A 16,540-nucleotide genomic window follows, 5' to 3' on the forward strand; every position below is an offset into this window, starting at 1 on the left:
TGAGAGGTTTACAGTGCTAAAGAAAAAGAAGAAAATATTTATATTTAGATAACGTGATCTTTGCGTAAGAATTTAATTTATTTAAATTAATGCTGGCACCAAGATCAGCGAGTGAGGGGAATCTGACTGTAGCTCATCTGACGTAATGTCAAACTTCTCTATGAAGCCGTCAACTACAACACAAAAAAGAGTGCAACACTGGGACTTCCTGGGAGGTCATGCATCCCAGTACTACTCTGGCCCAAGTGTGCATAAATGTGGAGTTCTGATGGGATCCGGTGCACTAAACTGTTTCTGAATTTTTTTTTCTGTGTTATATTTTTTAAATTCCTAGCCACGGGGATGTCCAGGCAATCATTTTGGGGTTTGCATATGGGCCAACTCTCTGTGGGAAAATTCTAAGGACTGGTAAGGAACATTCCCCACACATCCCATGTTCCCAGGATGTGGGAAATGAAGTTGGATCCCTGAGGGATGCATCCCTGTGTTACACCACTATATACAATATGATCTGCTAGTACATGATAGGACAATTGGGGTGTTCCAAGTGGCAACATTCCATTTAGCAGGTATGATAGGGTGCCTGTAAAGTAGGATAGTTTAATTATCTATTTATAAAGAATACTAGCTACTTCGCTCAGACAAAAAGGAGGTCCTATAAAATATTCTAGTGAAAATGATGTGCTTTTCTCCTCAACCGAATAACATTAAACTTTGGGCCACTCCAGCTTGTCAGCTACTATATACAATGTGCAGTCACAGCCATGACATAAAATTGGTCCATCTAGTTGCATTAAGCAAATAAAAACATAAAACAAGTCTCTACAATTGAGTAAACTTATTTTCTCTACACTTTTTTTTTTGTGTTTTGTTTTTCATTTCCCAGCCATATGGATTGCCCAGGCTTCCTTTACGGTTGAAGGCTGTCTTTCTATTCGCCAGGCCATGGTGCAGTCGGACAATATCATCTTGATGAACCTGGGCCATCCTTTGTCCATAAAAAACTTATCCCTTATCTTCTCCCCTGGAACTGGGGACTCGTGGGAAATATTTCCGATTCACATTTTCCCGAAATATGGAAAATGTAGGTTGGTTCCTTGGCAATGTAACACTGATTGCAATATGATACATTAATGCATGATTTGGATATGGCACGCATTTTCTATCTGGCTATATTAATTTTAACAGTTATTATAGAACAGCCAAAGAGTAAGGTTCTGTACTTGTATGCATGAAATATATTATACCTGTTACGTCCCAGTTAAATTTATCATTGTGTCCAGTTGAGCAGCAATTTTTCTAGCAACGTTTCTCTCTGTCTGTCTAGTTCCTCGTAAGTTGTAAGGAGGAATTATACACCTTACAGTATCTAAAGTCCCTTTTAAACTTTTTAAGCTATTTTCAATATTTCAATGTAATTTTTAATTATTTGCAGTGCATGGTAGAATAAGTAATCAAATGCAACATAAGAGCTTATTGAAGGCAAATCATACACTATTGTTTCTCGTCAAATATCCTTAATGTTATACGAGTCCATGGCTTGTGTTGGTTATAAAGGTCATATTTAACAAGTCTTATATCAGTTTACTGTTTTGTACCTTGTGAGTTATTTGCATTGCAACTAGACCATATTTTTAGAACACCATGCCATTTGACTTAATAAGTTTTGCAAGAAATGCGTATGCAGCACAACTCTAAACATTTTGATTTATTACTTATTTACTGGTTATAGATGCTGCTGACAACATTGCCGTTTAGTATTTGTTTATAAAACAAATTAATGTGGCCTCCACATTTCTATGGAAATAAAACTCAGAGGTGAGGATTATGTATAATATGCTTTTTTTGTCTAGGTAAAGCATCTTTGAATTCTTCCAAGAAAGCTCCTCGACCATAAGATTTCTTTCTTGCTAGATGTCTAGCTATCAATTGTTAATTTTATAAGCGTACTCTCGACAGTTGGACTGCTTTCTTTTATACTTTTATGCTTTGTCCTATCTTTTTCAATCTGTAGATACTGTTCCTTTTGGTGGATATTTCTTGGGTATGCTTGTTAATGACAGGATCAGTTGTGAGCCCAATTCCTTAAATGGATAATAGCTTGCTATTTACAATAATAGAATATTAGTGAGTCATCATGTCATATATTCGTCAACACATTGCCCAATCTGAGGAATGTTTAACCCCTTTTTTGGTAAGGGTTTCTGGCCTATTTTGAATGATTTCATGATTATTCGTCATCTTAACCCCCAAGTTTGATTATCGTTTTGTATATGCAATAATGTAAACTTAGTGACAAATGTTTAGTATTTAAATAAAGTTAATTTCCAAATTTTATTGGAAATAAGCCAATCCAAACTGATGATGTGCTGGCCAAGAGGGGCCAGCTGCTTGGTTGGTAGAGCACTCGAGCAGCAAATTGATGGGTCCTATAGTTCAAATGAGCAGTAGCTCAACATGTTGTATTAGAGCTTGGCTAGGAGTTTCAACCATCAATTGCCAGCAGTGTGGCTTGAGCACTCCAACAGCAACTGGAAGGTCCTAGGTTCAAGTCCTAGCTTGGCCTAAACGAGGAGTAGCTCAACAAATTTGTCTAACTACATGTTCTTTTCTTTTCTTGGAATTAGTATTTTGAAGCTCTCCCTATGGCATGGACTATTTCTTTCTAGTTTTATTTTACTGAATATGTTCTAAACTTCTAAAAGCTCTCCCTATGGCATGGACTATTTTTTTCTAGTTTTATTTTCCTGAATATATTCTAAACTTCTAACGATCTATAACAATAAGGCTTATAAATACTAGGTATGAAGCTGTGAATAAATTAGGAAGAGATCTTTTGCTAACCTTACTCATTGTTTACTAAACAGAAAAGAAGAGGGACTGGGCAAGCTTTTGAGCGGCTTCAAATCTTTAGTTTCTCTTGACGAGTCTTCTTCCTATGCACCATATAGTTAGGTCCCAAGTATAACAGTATGTGCCCGTAGAATTCATATGCTTACAGAACTTGAATTATCATCTTGGCAAGGAACTATTGGGTCCCAAATTTTTCATATTCATTTGCATTTTTACTTAAAAAGCTTTGTATTGGCTCTTCTCCTTGTTCCATCATATTATAATATTTCAAATAATGCCAGGGAATTCATTTAGTAATTCAATTTTTGGATCAGGCTGTATAAATATCTTTTGTAGTTTCGTTTGGACTATGATTGTTCTTTCTAAGTTCTCAAATCCAGCATCGTATTAGTTACATAATTTGGTTATAAAAATTAAAGAGGTGCGACCGTCTGACAATGGGATTCAAATTTCAAGGTTTAGCAGTTATTAGAAATTAAAATTAGATTGGATTGGACGCATTCTTCAACCTGTTAACCGAATAAATATTATCCGCACAGTTCAATAATTCCAGGTTTCTGAACATTATTCTATATGCCTTAAACACTGTGGAGAATGTCATATATTATGTTCATTAATGTCTGCATGCCTTATAACTGCTGCTTTGTGAGCACGTTGTCAATTTAATTCACGACTATGGTCTGAATGTAAGATCATGTTTTGTATATTCTGCAACTACTGTAGTGTTTAACCCAACCATCAGTCATCCTTGCTGATCTGAAAATCTGACCAAGTATAGGAAATGACATATGGTACAGCTGTAGTGAAAATGCATTTTGTTTAAATAAATGCCTTGATATCAGCAACAGGTCAATGTGAACTCCTTGGTATTTTTGCATAAGATTTTCAGACAAACAATACCTTTTCAAGTTAAATTCATGTTTCATGCCAGAGTTGAATATTTGTTGCTTCAGTAAGAGTTTGAGCAGCTATGAACTGGTTATACAGCCCCATACAGTTACAGTGTTTACGTGACAAAGCTATGTTAACATTTTCATACCTGTCAGTAATTCTTGGTAGTTTCCAAACATATCAAATAAATATATGAAACAAACTTTGGTTTCCCATTTTTAGTCTCCAGTTGGAATGCTTTCTATGTTATTGTAATATTGTCTTATACCTCAGCACATTGCTTCTTCTGTTCACACTGACGAGTTTAAGTAGTTATTGATTACCATTCATTGTTTGACTTGGAATTTGATGCTTTGCTAGTTATATCCATATTATAGATCTAAAGCTATCAAATACACAATATTTTTGGAAGTGACATTCTCCGGTAGCAAGGCAGTTTAATCCTTAGTCACTTGGCACTTGGCAAGGGATAAAGCCATGAATAATTTAATATTCAGTCACTTGGAACTTGATAACTGATAAACCCTTGAACGATTTGCTGCATGGGATGGGGAAACTTAATAATTACTAGTCAAAACTTGACAACTGATAAACCCTTGAACGATTTGCATGGGATAGGGAAACTTAATAATTACTACTCAAGTGGTTCCGTTTGTCTTCTTTGACTTGCACCCAGACCAGTGGTTATGGAAATATATGAAACGAGGGGAAGCATCTAAGTATGATCTTGGATAATACTACAAAGCATCCAAGTATCCGTTACTCCAAAATCATCTGAGTTTATCATAGTGCTGATGAGGGAAAGCAAAGATTAGCAAAAACAGACCTTCTGTAAGAAACTGCAAGACACACTCAGCTAGTATGACGCATTCTTTTTTGTTGACATTCTGTTTGAGACATCTGAACCCTAACTGTTCTATTATATTTTATTCCTTTTTACGGAGGAACTGCTTTTTTTTTCTGTTTTCTATGTGTTATCTTATGAATAAGATATTTTATTGTTTTTCACCTAGGAACTGTTTTTTTCCTTTTATGTTTTCTTATTAATAAGATATTTTATCCGATTCAAGCTACTTAGAGAATTAGAATATATGTAATTGTTTGCCCCAATCCGTGGGGAAAATAGCCCCTTATGTCTTTTGCATCAAGATGTAGCGTCTTAACTGCTCATGTCAAATAGATTAAGTGCTGATACCATTTTTGCAATAAACTGCGTGCGAGTGTGAACAGAGATGTGATGAAGGGTCCTGTACCTCAAGCTCATAACTTAAAAGGAATAATTACTTTAAAAACTTAAAGGAATGATAATTCTCAACTATAGAGCCAATGGAAAAATATAAGATGTCAATTGACCAAATACAAAATTCTACTTTGGGCCAAAGACCAAAAGCTGCTGTGATTACTTATTTTTACCAAACTTTAAACATTAAACATATTTTAAAGATAATCATGATTTTGCATCTCTTTAAGTGGTTTCTAACATGCTTTTGGCACCACACAGCAGCTTTCAGTTACTATGGCTGTATGGGGACAACTCAAAGAGCAGGGCCCAAATGACAAATTTCCTAGCGCATTTTTTTTAATGTTCTCTCCACAACTTTCTTCTATACAACAACACACATTAGTGAATGAAATGGTATGTGCAAATATTATCATTAGATTGCTGTCTGTCTCCATTCTCACCTAAAGGCGGTCTAAGAAGTCGACGAACACATAGTTGAACGCAACGTTTCTCAGAATCGTTCCCAAATTTGCAATCAGGACATCTTAATAAGCAATCGAAAGAAAAAGGAAACAATTTGTACGGTTGTACATATACCCTCATGACATCTGTGAAAAGAATAAACGCAGTAAAGTCATAAATTCTATCTGTATCTCTGTTGCTTCAGAGTCAGAAACACACGTGCCTCTCAATATAACATCGAGATCGAGTCCAATGTGGTGTTATGGGAGATTTTGGAGAACTCATTACGTTTCAACAATTTTCGAAGCTAAGCTAACATGGTTTAAAAAACAAACAAAATAAAAACGGTTGCAGGTTTCCACACGCAAAAGTTGTTTGCTCAGTATTCTCAATATTGCATTTTGCTGGGCAGCTCAACACCGTGGATTTTGCGTAATTCACATTGTTTCGCTGGATCACTAAAATGTGATTTAGTTAATTGACCATGTCGTGATATATCCTTCCTCGGCAATATTTTTAAAGGCTTAAGAAAAATCCATGAAAAACTTATTATCAAAGTGAAAAAAAAAAGCCAGCGGGCATCTTCAGAAAAAGGAAAATAAACGATGGCTCGTTGATCCAAAAATTATATAGACAATCTAATCCAGAAGGCTATATGCCTCCGAAACGGTGGCTTGTTTTCCGCACATAAAATCACAGACACCACACTTCCAACATATTGCCAATAGTATTTACTTAAGCTCTTATTATAGACAATTTCGTGGCACGATTTGTGTTAAAGTGTGTCATCGCAAAAAACGATAGCAAGAAATCAGCCGTTCCTCAATGTTCATCCCCAGCTCTTATTAAGAGAAAATTAGCAAATTAAAGGAAATCACATCTGCATACACTGATAAATGAAAAATATTCTTCTGCAGCAGTAGGAAAAAGTAAGATCTTGTTAAATACCATGAGATTCATAAGGTTCCTAAAAATATTCCAACAAGAACAAAAATAAGCTTTTCTGTATGAATTTGTGTTGGAAATTAAAAAAGGAAAAACGTGCCCTTGCAAGGGAGCCTTGCTAATGCCAGCTTCATATTTTACAAAGGCTACAATTTACAACGATTTGTACAAGCTGCACTAGAGCAGTACACAACCCAAATGGCCTTGAGGCACTTCGACTCTCTGTAAGGGTTGGCTCCTTGTCTTCCCAACGAAATAGAGCATAACAGTATTGACCTTTTTTTTGATGGTCCAATTTGAAAAAAACTATATCCCCATCTGCCTGCCTGCCAGCTTGCCCCACAATTATTTGTTTACAAACAGATTTTTTCTTTTTTAAGGCCGTCTCAATCTAACCCATTCAAATCGGCCAGGTAGAGGCGAATCACTTACAGGGTCGTAATTGTACCTGGTGACAAAAAAAGCGAAACGAAAATAAACTCTCAGCAGTGGAACTGTAAAAATAGCTACAGAAATCTGAAAAACAAGGTTTAAGCAACAGACTATTACCTTTCTGTAAATCGTCTCTGTTCTTGCTGCTCTGCACCGGCGAAAAATTCTTCAATTTCGTTGGAGGTTGGTACGTGAAGGAACTGATGACTGGTACTATGGCTGCGACTGTGCCCTTCATTCTGTAGCCTTCTCCTTCCTGAGGTAGGCGGGGCCGGCCTCGTCGTTGATCCCGGTGCCTCCACATCGCGCATGTGGCTTGACGGCGTTGTTTCTCTTGTTGTACGCCTGATGAAAAATAACAAAGCAACCGCAGAATAAATTTGAGATTTGCACAAGCAAATACATTTCTGATAATTATCTGGAACCAGCTGAATCATATCCTTGTATTTCCAAAAATAGCTTTTATATCCCAACTTATAAACCTTTTATTTCCACAATTTTGAGGTCGAATTACAGCTGCTTCTTTAGGCTCAGGAACTAGTTTCGTCTTTTACGAATTTGGGGATTCCAAAGTCAGAATTACTAGAGTTTCTGGAGGGGATTTTTTTTAATAAATTTAGCAGCATGAACTTTTGGGATCTGGTAAATGATTTTCTTTCTTAACGTTTTGTAGCCCAGAGTAAAACATTGCATTTGAAGCGAAAAAAACAAAATCAAAAGCAGCGAGATAAAATATGCGCTAACGCAGGGGATTTTTCGGTAATTTTACTGTCTCGATGTGGAAAATATTCCTGAAATCAAATACAATTCAACAAATTCCTGAATTTTACCCCTTTTCAACCCAAATAGACGGGCATAAAATTGGGCGAAAGAAAGTGGAAAATTAAATTTCAAACTAGAATAAAGACCTATTACCAAAAATAAAATAAAAAAATCGACACATTGCCTGTTAGTTTTAGCATACAAATTACTTGCCCGAATTGTATGGAATCAAAGTGAAAAACAACATTTTTTGAAGTAAGAAAATGAATTTGATACCTTTCTCTGGAATCTAGATCCATTACATTTTCCCCAAACGACACCTCCACCTGCCCAATTTTTCGTGGTGTTAAAAGGGAAACAAAGAGGCAACCAACGAAGAGGGAAAAGCTGAAAAAATATTGAAATTCAGAGAATTGCACACCTCCATGGCGTCTTCGGGGTCATTTTCTGGAGGCTGCGCCGGCTGATTGTGGTGTCTCTGGTTCTGATCTTTTCTTCTAAGTCTAGCTGGCTTGGCGTTGGAGAAAGTTGCAGAATTGTTCCTCGAATGCGCCACTGAAGATTGTTGTTGCTGAACTCTCCTGCTGCTTTTGTCACTAGCTGTGCCTAAGCCTACGGTCGCTCCCCCTTCGGAGAGCGCCATTCTAGAAGCCTCGCCCTCAAAGCTCTTGGACCCTTCCTGGTCAGTGTGCGTTGCTGCTTCTTCATGGCACCTGCAAATAATTTTCTCAAGCTTCCTGCTGCGTAGCTCAAGGTAAGCTGTTTGCATGGAGGACCCGTCAAAACACGCCGGCGCAGAGGCGGTGTGGTTGTGGTGGTGATGGTGGTGGTGCTGGTGCGTTTTCGTTGTCTTTGACGAGGGAACGGGCAGCCGCCGGTGGTGGTGATCTTCTCTCAGAGTCCTGGCCCTCGTTCTCACTCCAAGTGACACCTGCGAAGAGACCTCCATCACAGCCACCTCCCCCACACCTTTGCCTTTTCTCATGTATTTCCCCATTTTCAAACCCCGCGGAGCCACGGCTGAAACTAACTACAATTACAGCGCGGCTCTCAGCCTACTGCATGTTAAGATTTTTTGAGAGGAAAATAAAAACTCCTCCTATTCTCACCTTTTGCTGCTTAACAATTTTTCCTCCCCGCTTTCTGCAGAGCCCTAAATTTTTCTTCCTCTAGAATTTCCGCCGCACAAATCCTCAAAATTGCCCAAATTTTTTGCCCCTGTATTCTTCCTCCTACAATTTTAAAAAATCTGCGGAACACCCAAAAAAATTTGGCGTGTGATCTTTTCTTCTGAAGACTAAAATCAAATACTTGAAAGCCCAAAGGAAATTGGGCAAGGAAACAAAACCAGAACTAGCCCAGCTTGCACCCAACAATTTATTTCTAACATCTGTAACCAGAAGCGTCTTCAACAAGCTTGAAGCCTGGTTGTCCTCCGAAACGGGTTTTGTTAGTCGCACAACGGAACTGTCAGAAAGCGAACCAACGGAGAAAGGGAAGACGAAACTTAAAAACGCAACGGAGGAAAAAAAGGGCCAAAGGTTGAAAGAGGAAAAACAAAAAGCATGTATTTCGGTTTGGTTGGATACCTTTTCTTTGGACGCCCTCCGCCCCTCGGGAACCGTGATTCAATATTTAACCCTCGATACTCTCTATGCTTTGTGTCTTCTTCTACTCTATCTTCTCCGCTAACTTTATCTTAATTGTCCAAATACTAGAGAGCCAGTGTCCTTAAAAAGTAGACACAAAAACGAGGACCCCGCTAGATTTCGCTCTTGTTCCGCCACATTTGGCGACGAGTTTCAAGTCTAGAGAAATTGGGGGAACAAAAGCGCAGCCATGGTCGGCCCGACGACCTTGGACGGACAGATTCGCGATAATGGAGGCGAATGCATCGCGACCGTTGAAAAGGCATCTTTTGATGACGTCATCGATCCGGGCCGCAAACATTGCACTAATTGCAAATCGAGCTGACTTGTGCGCTTTGACCCAACCTTGTCAGCACTATGTTCTAACCCTAGTTTAAGTAAAACTATATAAGTTTACACATCCAGCATTTTATACTCTGGTAAAAATACAGACCACTTAATTATTCGAGCATATTCGCGTGGTCCGAATGTTCTCGTTGCTTTTCGAATATTCCACGGCTCTCTGTTAAATGTATAAAAAATAAAAATAAAAAGTGAAAAAAAAAAAAAAAAAAAAAATTATTTGCTCTCTATTTACCTGCAAAACAATCGAGATCAATAATGAAAATGAAGAACCTGCAGCCTGCAACTACGTTGAAGGCTTTTCTAACCGCGCAGATCACATTGAGGCAGGGCTTTCTTTCTTTTCTCGCATCTGTAGTGCGTTTAAAGCAGGGAAAGAAATTGATTGAAACCCCGCCTAACAAAAAATTTGATCTGGTCACTCATGGATTATTTATTTTTGAGCTCAATATGGTAACAAATTGCTTTGATTCACCGCATCCATCTCCAAACAACTACGCAACAAAGTTTTGGATTTGTTTGCAGTTCACCTCGTGTTTTTTTATTGTCGGAGTTGTCAGTCCGCGATTCGAACACATAACCTCCCGGCGCGCCTCTCTTTCCAGGTAAATAAATGTTCACGCATATTGACTGTAACGGGAGAACAAACAGTTTTACCGAACGGAAAATGCTCTTGCGAAGGCCAGCTGCGAGCAAAACCCTCGGCTAACGCACTTTGCACAAAGTTTCATTTTAAAGCTGCAATTAGGTAAAGATCCCGTTTTTCAAGGAGTTATCTTCTATTATTAAACTCTTTTTGCTTCAATGGAGCTTAATTGAAATGATTTGTCTCTGCTTCACACAAAATGCTGTTTTAATTATTTGAATCGATTTACCTCAGCTTTGCGCAAAATGCTGGTTTGATTGACTCGATTTACCTCAGCTTCGCGCAAAGTGCTGGCTTAATTGAATCTATCGATGCGTTGGCGTCATTAGGAATTATTCGATTATTATTATATTCATATGCTTGCTTTCATGGAGGTTGGATGGATCGATTTGCATCAGCTTTGCGCAAAGTGCTGGTTTTCGATGGAGATGCCTTGGCGTCATTCTTAAGTTACCTTACAAGAATGTATCGGTTATGAGAAAAACCGGTAGCCGTTGATAGTGACGCTAGGGTTTCAGCAAAAGACTACACATGGTAGGAGAATGAAGGAATCGACGTTACTTGCACACGTAATTGCCATGTCAAAGCAAAGTTCGTCTCACTCGCCGTCCTAGGTTAAATCTGAGCCTGTCATATCGGATCCGTGATATCACCGTGTCATGTCACAAGTTCGAACCTCCTCTTCCTTTCCCTGGCAGCAGATTTTATGACACGAAAGAGCTGAAATCAGCGGAGAAGGGAGAATCCATCGGTCTTTAGCTTCTTGCGGCCGATGAAAATCTCTGGTAATCTGCCCGTGCTTCTCAACTCTCTCATGAATGCGTTCAGTACAAGGTCAGTCTTCTGATGACGTCAAAAATAAACTTAGCTTCTCTTGGCCATGTAGGCTAGCTTCAGCTAAATTTAGGGTTATCTTACCTACCTATTCTTTAAATTTCAATGCGATCCAATACGCCTCTTTGCTCGCCATTCAAGGATAACACAGTTTTATACAATTGAATTTAATGATCGAATGAGTTGGTTTCTGGGAGTGGAAATTTTGGATTCATTGTAAAAGTTATCCTCCCATAGATTGCCTTTGGACTCTGGTATTATAAAGAACGTACTATTTTATTCCTTACGACAATATTTTTATCCTTCGATTTAAAAGAAGATTCTTTTAAATTAGATTATTTGTTTCACCTATTTCAAACGTCGGTGGCAAGTTGTAGCTTGGGGGATCATATTTAGTGTTCTGTTTGTCTTCCTTTGGAGGGAGAAATCGAGTTCTTAATTCGAAGATTATTAGTTCTGTCGTCAACAGGTGCTTAGTGCATCGCATCTAACCGATGCAATAGCATTTATATTTTACAAATTTTTAAAGACTTTTGTTATTTTCATAGGTTTGAAAATTTATCATATTTATTAAATTGTAAAAATGGTATTTATTTATTTTCTTATTGGCTCACAACAAAAAAGGTAAGGAAGGAAAATAATATTTGGAAACAATTAAAACAAAATTTAATAATAATAAACGTTATGGTCGTTAGTCATGCAAAATTATTTTAGATTTGCTTTTTTGGAAGCTACTTATAGAATAAGAAAAGTAATCAATTCAATTGACAAGAAAAAAGATTTTCCTTATGATTATTAATTAGCAGGAACTAGTGTATTTCCAATGAATCTCTAGCTATCTAGCTTTTCTCATGGCTTCGAGAAAACTCTCTTCTAGAAAGCTCTCTCTATTATTTTAGCTAGAATATAACTCAATCGAAACATTATGTTTTGCAGGGTTTAACAATACACCAAAGATGTTTTACAGAGTAAAATTAACTCCATTTCTTGTGAAAAAACCTCTCCGCTTCCACAGTCTCTCCAAAATTTAATAAGAGGTTTTATAAATTTTTACAGAGCTTTTCAAATTAACTTTAGAATAGTGAAGCCAGGGCCCTAGAGACTGTCAAACACTCTAATGGCAGGGCCCAACTAGGGGTTTGGAGATTGTAGGATCAACATATATTATTTTGGCCATTTGTGGAGATTCCAAACCATTATCTCCACTGCTCACAATTTTGTTGCTATAATAATAATGCTATCTGCTTTGATAGTTGAGGACAACATGATCTCATATCAACAACCTTGCCCCTTGCCTTGCCAATGAATAACAATTCTATGTACAAACCCCCAAAGACTATCAACAATTAGCAATGGAAAAAGTGATAATAATATCAAATAATGCGCTTTCTTAGAAGAAGATCCTCATCCTACTTTGTTGTTTCTTCTTCTCTCTGCCTCATTTATTATCACAACAACAACCCCGCTGTCCATGCCAAAAATATTCTTTCCTCTCAGGCAATCACCCCTTGCTTATCCAGGCTTGAAAGAAAATATGTGTTGAAATAATATGCCTACAACTTGAAACCACAAAAAAACTATGCAAAAACACCATCAATTACGCCCTAAGAACATTGCAACCCTCTTTTCTTTAATTAGTTCTCTAGTTATTAAAATTGAGTTGTCCTTTAGATCTATTTTTTAAATCCTTTTTTGTCCTCTCCCCCCTCCTTGACCTTGATCTGAGCCCTTGGTCCTTCCCTTCTTTTTAACCCCCATTGCCCCCACCATGGTTTGCAATCTATATTCTTACTCATCCTTTAGCTCTCTTTTGTCCTAATGATGGATCACAAAGTGATCCGAAACATTGACACAAAAAACCCTTACACAATCTCTTCCAGAAGCTGTAGCTACACATGGTGGATTGTGGAAAATTGATGTCTTTAATTATAACCCTTGTTGTAGGGTAAGGCCACAATAACGGTTCCCACTTTTCTTCAATGCATTCACAATCATGCTATCCACGTGGTCTATTGAATAGTTACACAATTTTCATGTACTAGTTGTATGAGGCAACTCAGATGAGTCACAATCTTAATTAATTACATGTGTATAGTCCATTTCACACTTGACAACATCATTGACCAACTTGAGCGGTGCAAGAAGAAACATATATAAAACAATTCTAGTAATATTTAAATATGTTATAAGTAAAGCAACATATATAAAACAATTCTAGTAATATTTAAATATGTTATAAGTAAAAAAAAGTGAAACAATGGAAATTTTAAAATTGCTATTGTTTCAATATGTTTAAATTTCAAATCTCTCTCTCTCTCTCTCTCTCTCTCTCTCTATATATATATATATATAAACTAAGTAATTTTTCAAAAAAAATTGTTATGTTTATAATAATGAATTTTTAATTATCATGTCATTATAATCTTAATATTTGTGATAATAAATTTATTATTAAATTTCTTTAAATTTTTAATAAGAATAACTAAATCAATTGTAAAGATTGCTTATTGATTAAATTTTTTAATAATAATTCAAAATAATAAAATCAATTCTAAATATTGCTTATTCTCTATTTAATAAGAATTTAAAATTGAGAGGTAATAAATTTTAATAATAAAATTTAAAGATATTTGTACGCATTAAATGTTTATAACATAGAGATAGAATATTTTTCTTAATGAGGAGTTTTATGAGTTTTATAGATTATTAGAGGACATGTGTTCTATTTTCAAATATATGATTTTAGTAATTTGATAAAATATTTTCATGATTTACTTATATATATTTTATTTATGATTCATGAAAAATGTTTGACATACAAAATAAAATAGTGGTGCAAGGAATTAATGTTTCAATGCAATCCGCACACTTGATTCTTGTGAAAGTAAACAATTACATGTTAACATTGACATGGACAAAGAAACAACAAAGTTCAAAGGAAAATAATGAAAGCAATTTAGCTAGCGTTGAAGGAGGACCAAAGCAGAAATTTGGGGAGAGAAGAGCTTTGAACTTTTTTGTCAACCAACTTCCCTTTACTTAGGTAGGCTGCATTTACATGAATGAAGACATGTGGAGGCACAAACAAAACACATTGAGTATCTAAACACATGGAGTATATGATAAAAGGCCACAACATGATATTGACCTAAACAAAGTAATGAAGAATTAGAATTTTGGAATTCTCCCAAATGTAGTCCTTGACAAAGTCTAGTGCCTATTTTTTTCAAATTATCACAATCTAAATTAATTGCACATATTTCATACATCCTCAACCTAGACTCAAAAAGCCTTCATGGCATCTGACTTTTTGTTCCAAGTTCACAATTACATGTACAACTTAACTCAACTCTTACCCTAAAACTCACCACATTAAAGGCAGGAACTTTGGGGCTTGCGCCCCTTGCTATTAAATTTGTAGTTGGTCATATATTCAACTTTATTGATTAGTAATGTGAAAACAAATCTATTTGAATTTTTTTTTATTAGTTTTTTTTAATCAATATTAATTATTTAAATAAATTAAAGTGTTAATTATTTCAAAGTTTCAAAATGATATAATATTAAAAAAAAATAGTTTATATTTAAATTAAATAACGAATAAACAACGGTTGTAATAGGGAGATTCAAAGTTCGAACCACGAGAATCACACTTAAGTTAGATGATGTATGCAAGGGACGATGGAATTGCATGAAATTGGGGGACGAATCGTAAGGAGTCATCATGACGTGGTTGTTAGACCCTTGCTTGGCTTGGAGTGCTCATAGATGTTGAATATGAGAACCACAATAATAATAATACATAAACACAATTCATCTAAATATACAAATTAAAATGATATAATAATAAATATGTAAAATATATTTTTATATTTTAATTTATAAAAATGATGTTTTTTTCCATATAACAAGGAATTTTTTTCCATATTTTCTTTTAAATTATATCATATAATTGATATCTAATAATGGTATACAATATTAATATTAGATTCTACAACACAATGATAAATTGTGAGATCTTGAGTTGAATTGTACTAGCTTTAATAAATAATAACAATAATTAATTATAACACATAATAATAATAAATTTTGACTTCAAAAAATATATTATTAATCAAATTATTTTGAAACCTATATTTTGATATATTGTCCAATTTCAAAATCAATAAATTTTCCTTCTAAATATAAAATCATATTTATTATTAAAAGTATAATAAATATGTATATGAATATTTGGATAAATGCTAAAGTATTTGAATTCAAAATAAAACTAACATTTTAAAATATTAAAATAGATCAATTTTATAAAACAAATTAAAATTCAATGATATTCACATGTAAAATCACATCTTAGTATCATTTGACTTCATTTTATTTATTTATTTGAAATTTAATAATAAGTTTTATTTATTTATTTATTTTATTCATTTATTTACATTCTTATTTATTGGAGATTTAATAATAAAATTTCCTTATTTATTTAGTTCTTTCTAAGTTTGTCAACTATCTATTTATTTGTAACACTATAGAATCCAAAAGATGCATTCCAAAAAGTTCTATAGAAAGTTTTCTCATTTTTAACAGGTGGAAGTTTCCCAATGTTATCCAGACCGGAACCGGAACGCATGTCTCAATTGAATCTCTGGATAACTGTGACAAAATTTTTAATCTTTCATTTAAAAAGTGAACTATTATTATTTTTCTTCAGCTCTCTTTAATTCTATGATGACAAAATCAGAGAAAATCTCGCATATGTCTTTATTTCTCAAAATCCAGAGGACAAACAGGATTAAGAGTCAACCTGATCGGAAAAACCCTCTTCTCTTGAACGAGAAAACAGTTATGATGTCAAAGACAGGGAAGGTCTCTGTACAAATTCGAATCCAAACCCTAAAATTGTTGTCCAAATTCAAATCCAAATCATAGAAATTGTCAATGAATGTGCTCCAATCAGCGGGTATACAGGCCACAAACACGGCAAAGGCTGTACGAATCTTGGACCTCTGGAGGCTAATAAATAAATCCGCTAGATTGTCGCTCAGGGCGCCATAACTAAATTGCAGTGCCCTGAGAAAAAAGCTCTCATGTCTGAAAGCAACGTGCAGCAATAACAAACGATGTCCGAACCCTAATTTTCTCCCACTTCAACGAGCCGAATTGAAATGAAATCTCGGAATAATTGGAATCCTTTAAGGTACCGTGTATTTCTGTGCTCTGAGTGAAATACCCTTACGTGCATGGCAAGAAAACTTCGAAACCCCTGTGAATCCGCGAATTTGTGTGTCAAATAAAAGTCATTTCTATCATTGCCCCCCGATTTGCCAGATTCTGAGAGTCCTATGTCAGAAGCTGTTCAAAAGAGCCGTTTATTTGCCAGTTTTCTCCGCTATTTTCGCCGAAAGGCAACGAGACTTTTAGCCCTCGATCCACTGGCGGAGAAGTTAGAATTTGGCGTCTCTGCAACCATTTAAAAAGCTTCCGCTACATTTAGCTAAAAGTCGT

At 35.6% G+C, this 16,540-nt stretch overlaps 1 protein-coding gene and 2 long non-coding RNA genes across 3 annotated transcripts in view; 2 read left to right on the forward strand and 1 right to left on the reverse strand.

Annotated features, from left to right (window-relative positions):
- Positions 1-3,155, forward strand: part of LOC149576395 (uncharacterized) — a 34,371-nt gene extending 31,216 nt beyond the window's left edge. Inside the window, exon 2 of the long non-coding RNA XR_016361497.1 lies at positions 2,868-3,155. This is a non-coding gene — a long non-coding RNA (uncharacterized LOC149576395). The remainder of the gene's footprint in view (positions 1-2,867) is intronic.
- Positions 3,156-6,365: 3,210 nt separating this feature from the next.
- Positions 6,366-9,134, reverse strand: LOC149576397 (cyclin-dependent kinase inhibitor 5-like). Its single transcript, XM_089817149.1, has 4 exons — positions 7,989-9,134; positions 7,844-7,893; positions 6,923-7,150; positions 6,366-6,821 (listed from the first exon to the last, which is right to left on the reverse strand). Exons 1-4 carry the CDS (start codon positions 8,562-8,564, stop codon positions 6,749-6,751), a joined length of 927 nt encoding a protein of 308 aa, XP_089673275.1. The 5' UTR covers positions 8,565-9,134; the 3' UTR covers positions 6,366-6,748.
- A 248-nt stretch (positions 9,135-9,382) lies between these two features.
- On the forward strand, positions 9,383-11,449 carry LOC149576398 (uncharacterized). Its single transcript, XR_016361499.1, has 2 exons — positions 9,383-10,306; positions 10,439-11,449. It is a non-coding gene; the product is annotated as an uncharacterized LOC149576398 (long non-coding RNA).
- The last annotated feature ends 5,091 nt before the right edge of the window (positions 11,450-16,540 follow it).

Source organism: Cupressus sempervirens, chromosome 1, assembly GCF_028749045.1.
Source record: "Cupressus sempervirens isolate cs-2001-9-10 chromosome 1, ASM2874904v1, whole genome shotgun sequence".
Lineage (NCBI taxonomy): Eukaryota > Viridiplantae > Streptophyta > Pinopsida > Cupressales > Cupressaceae > Cupressus > Cupressus sempervirens.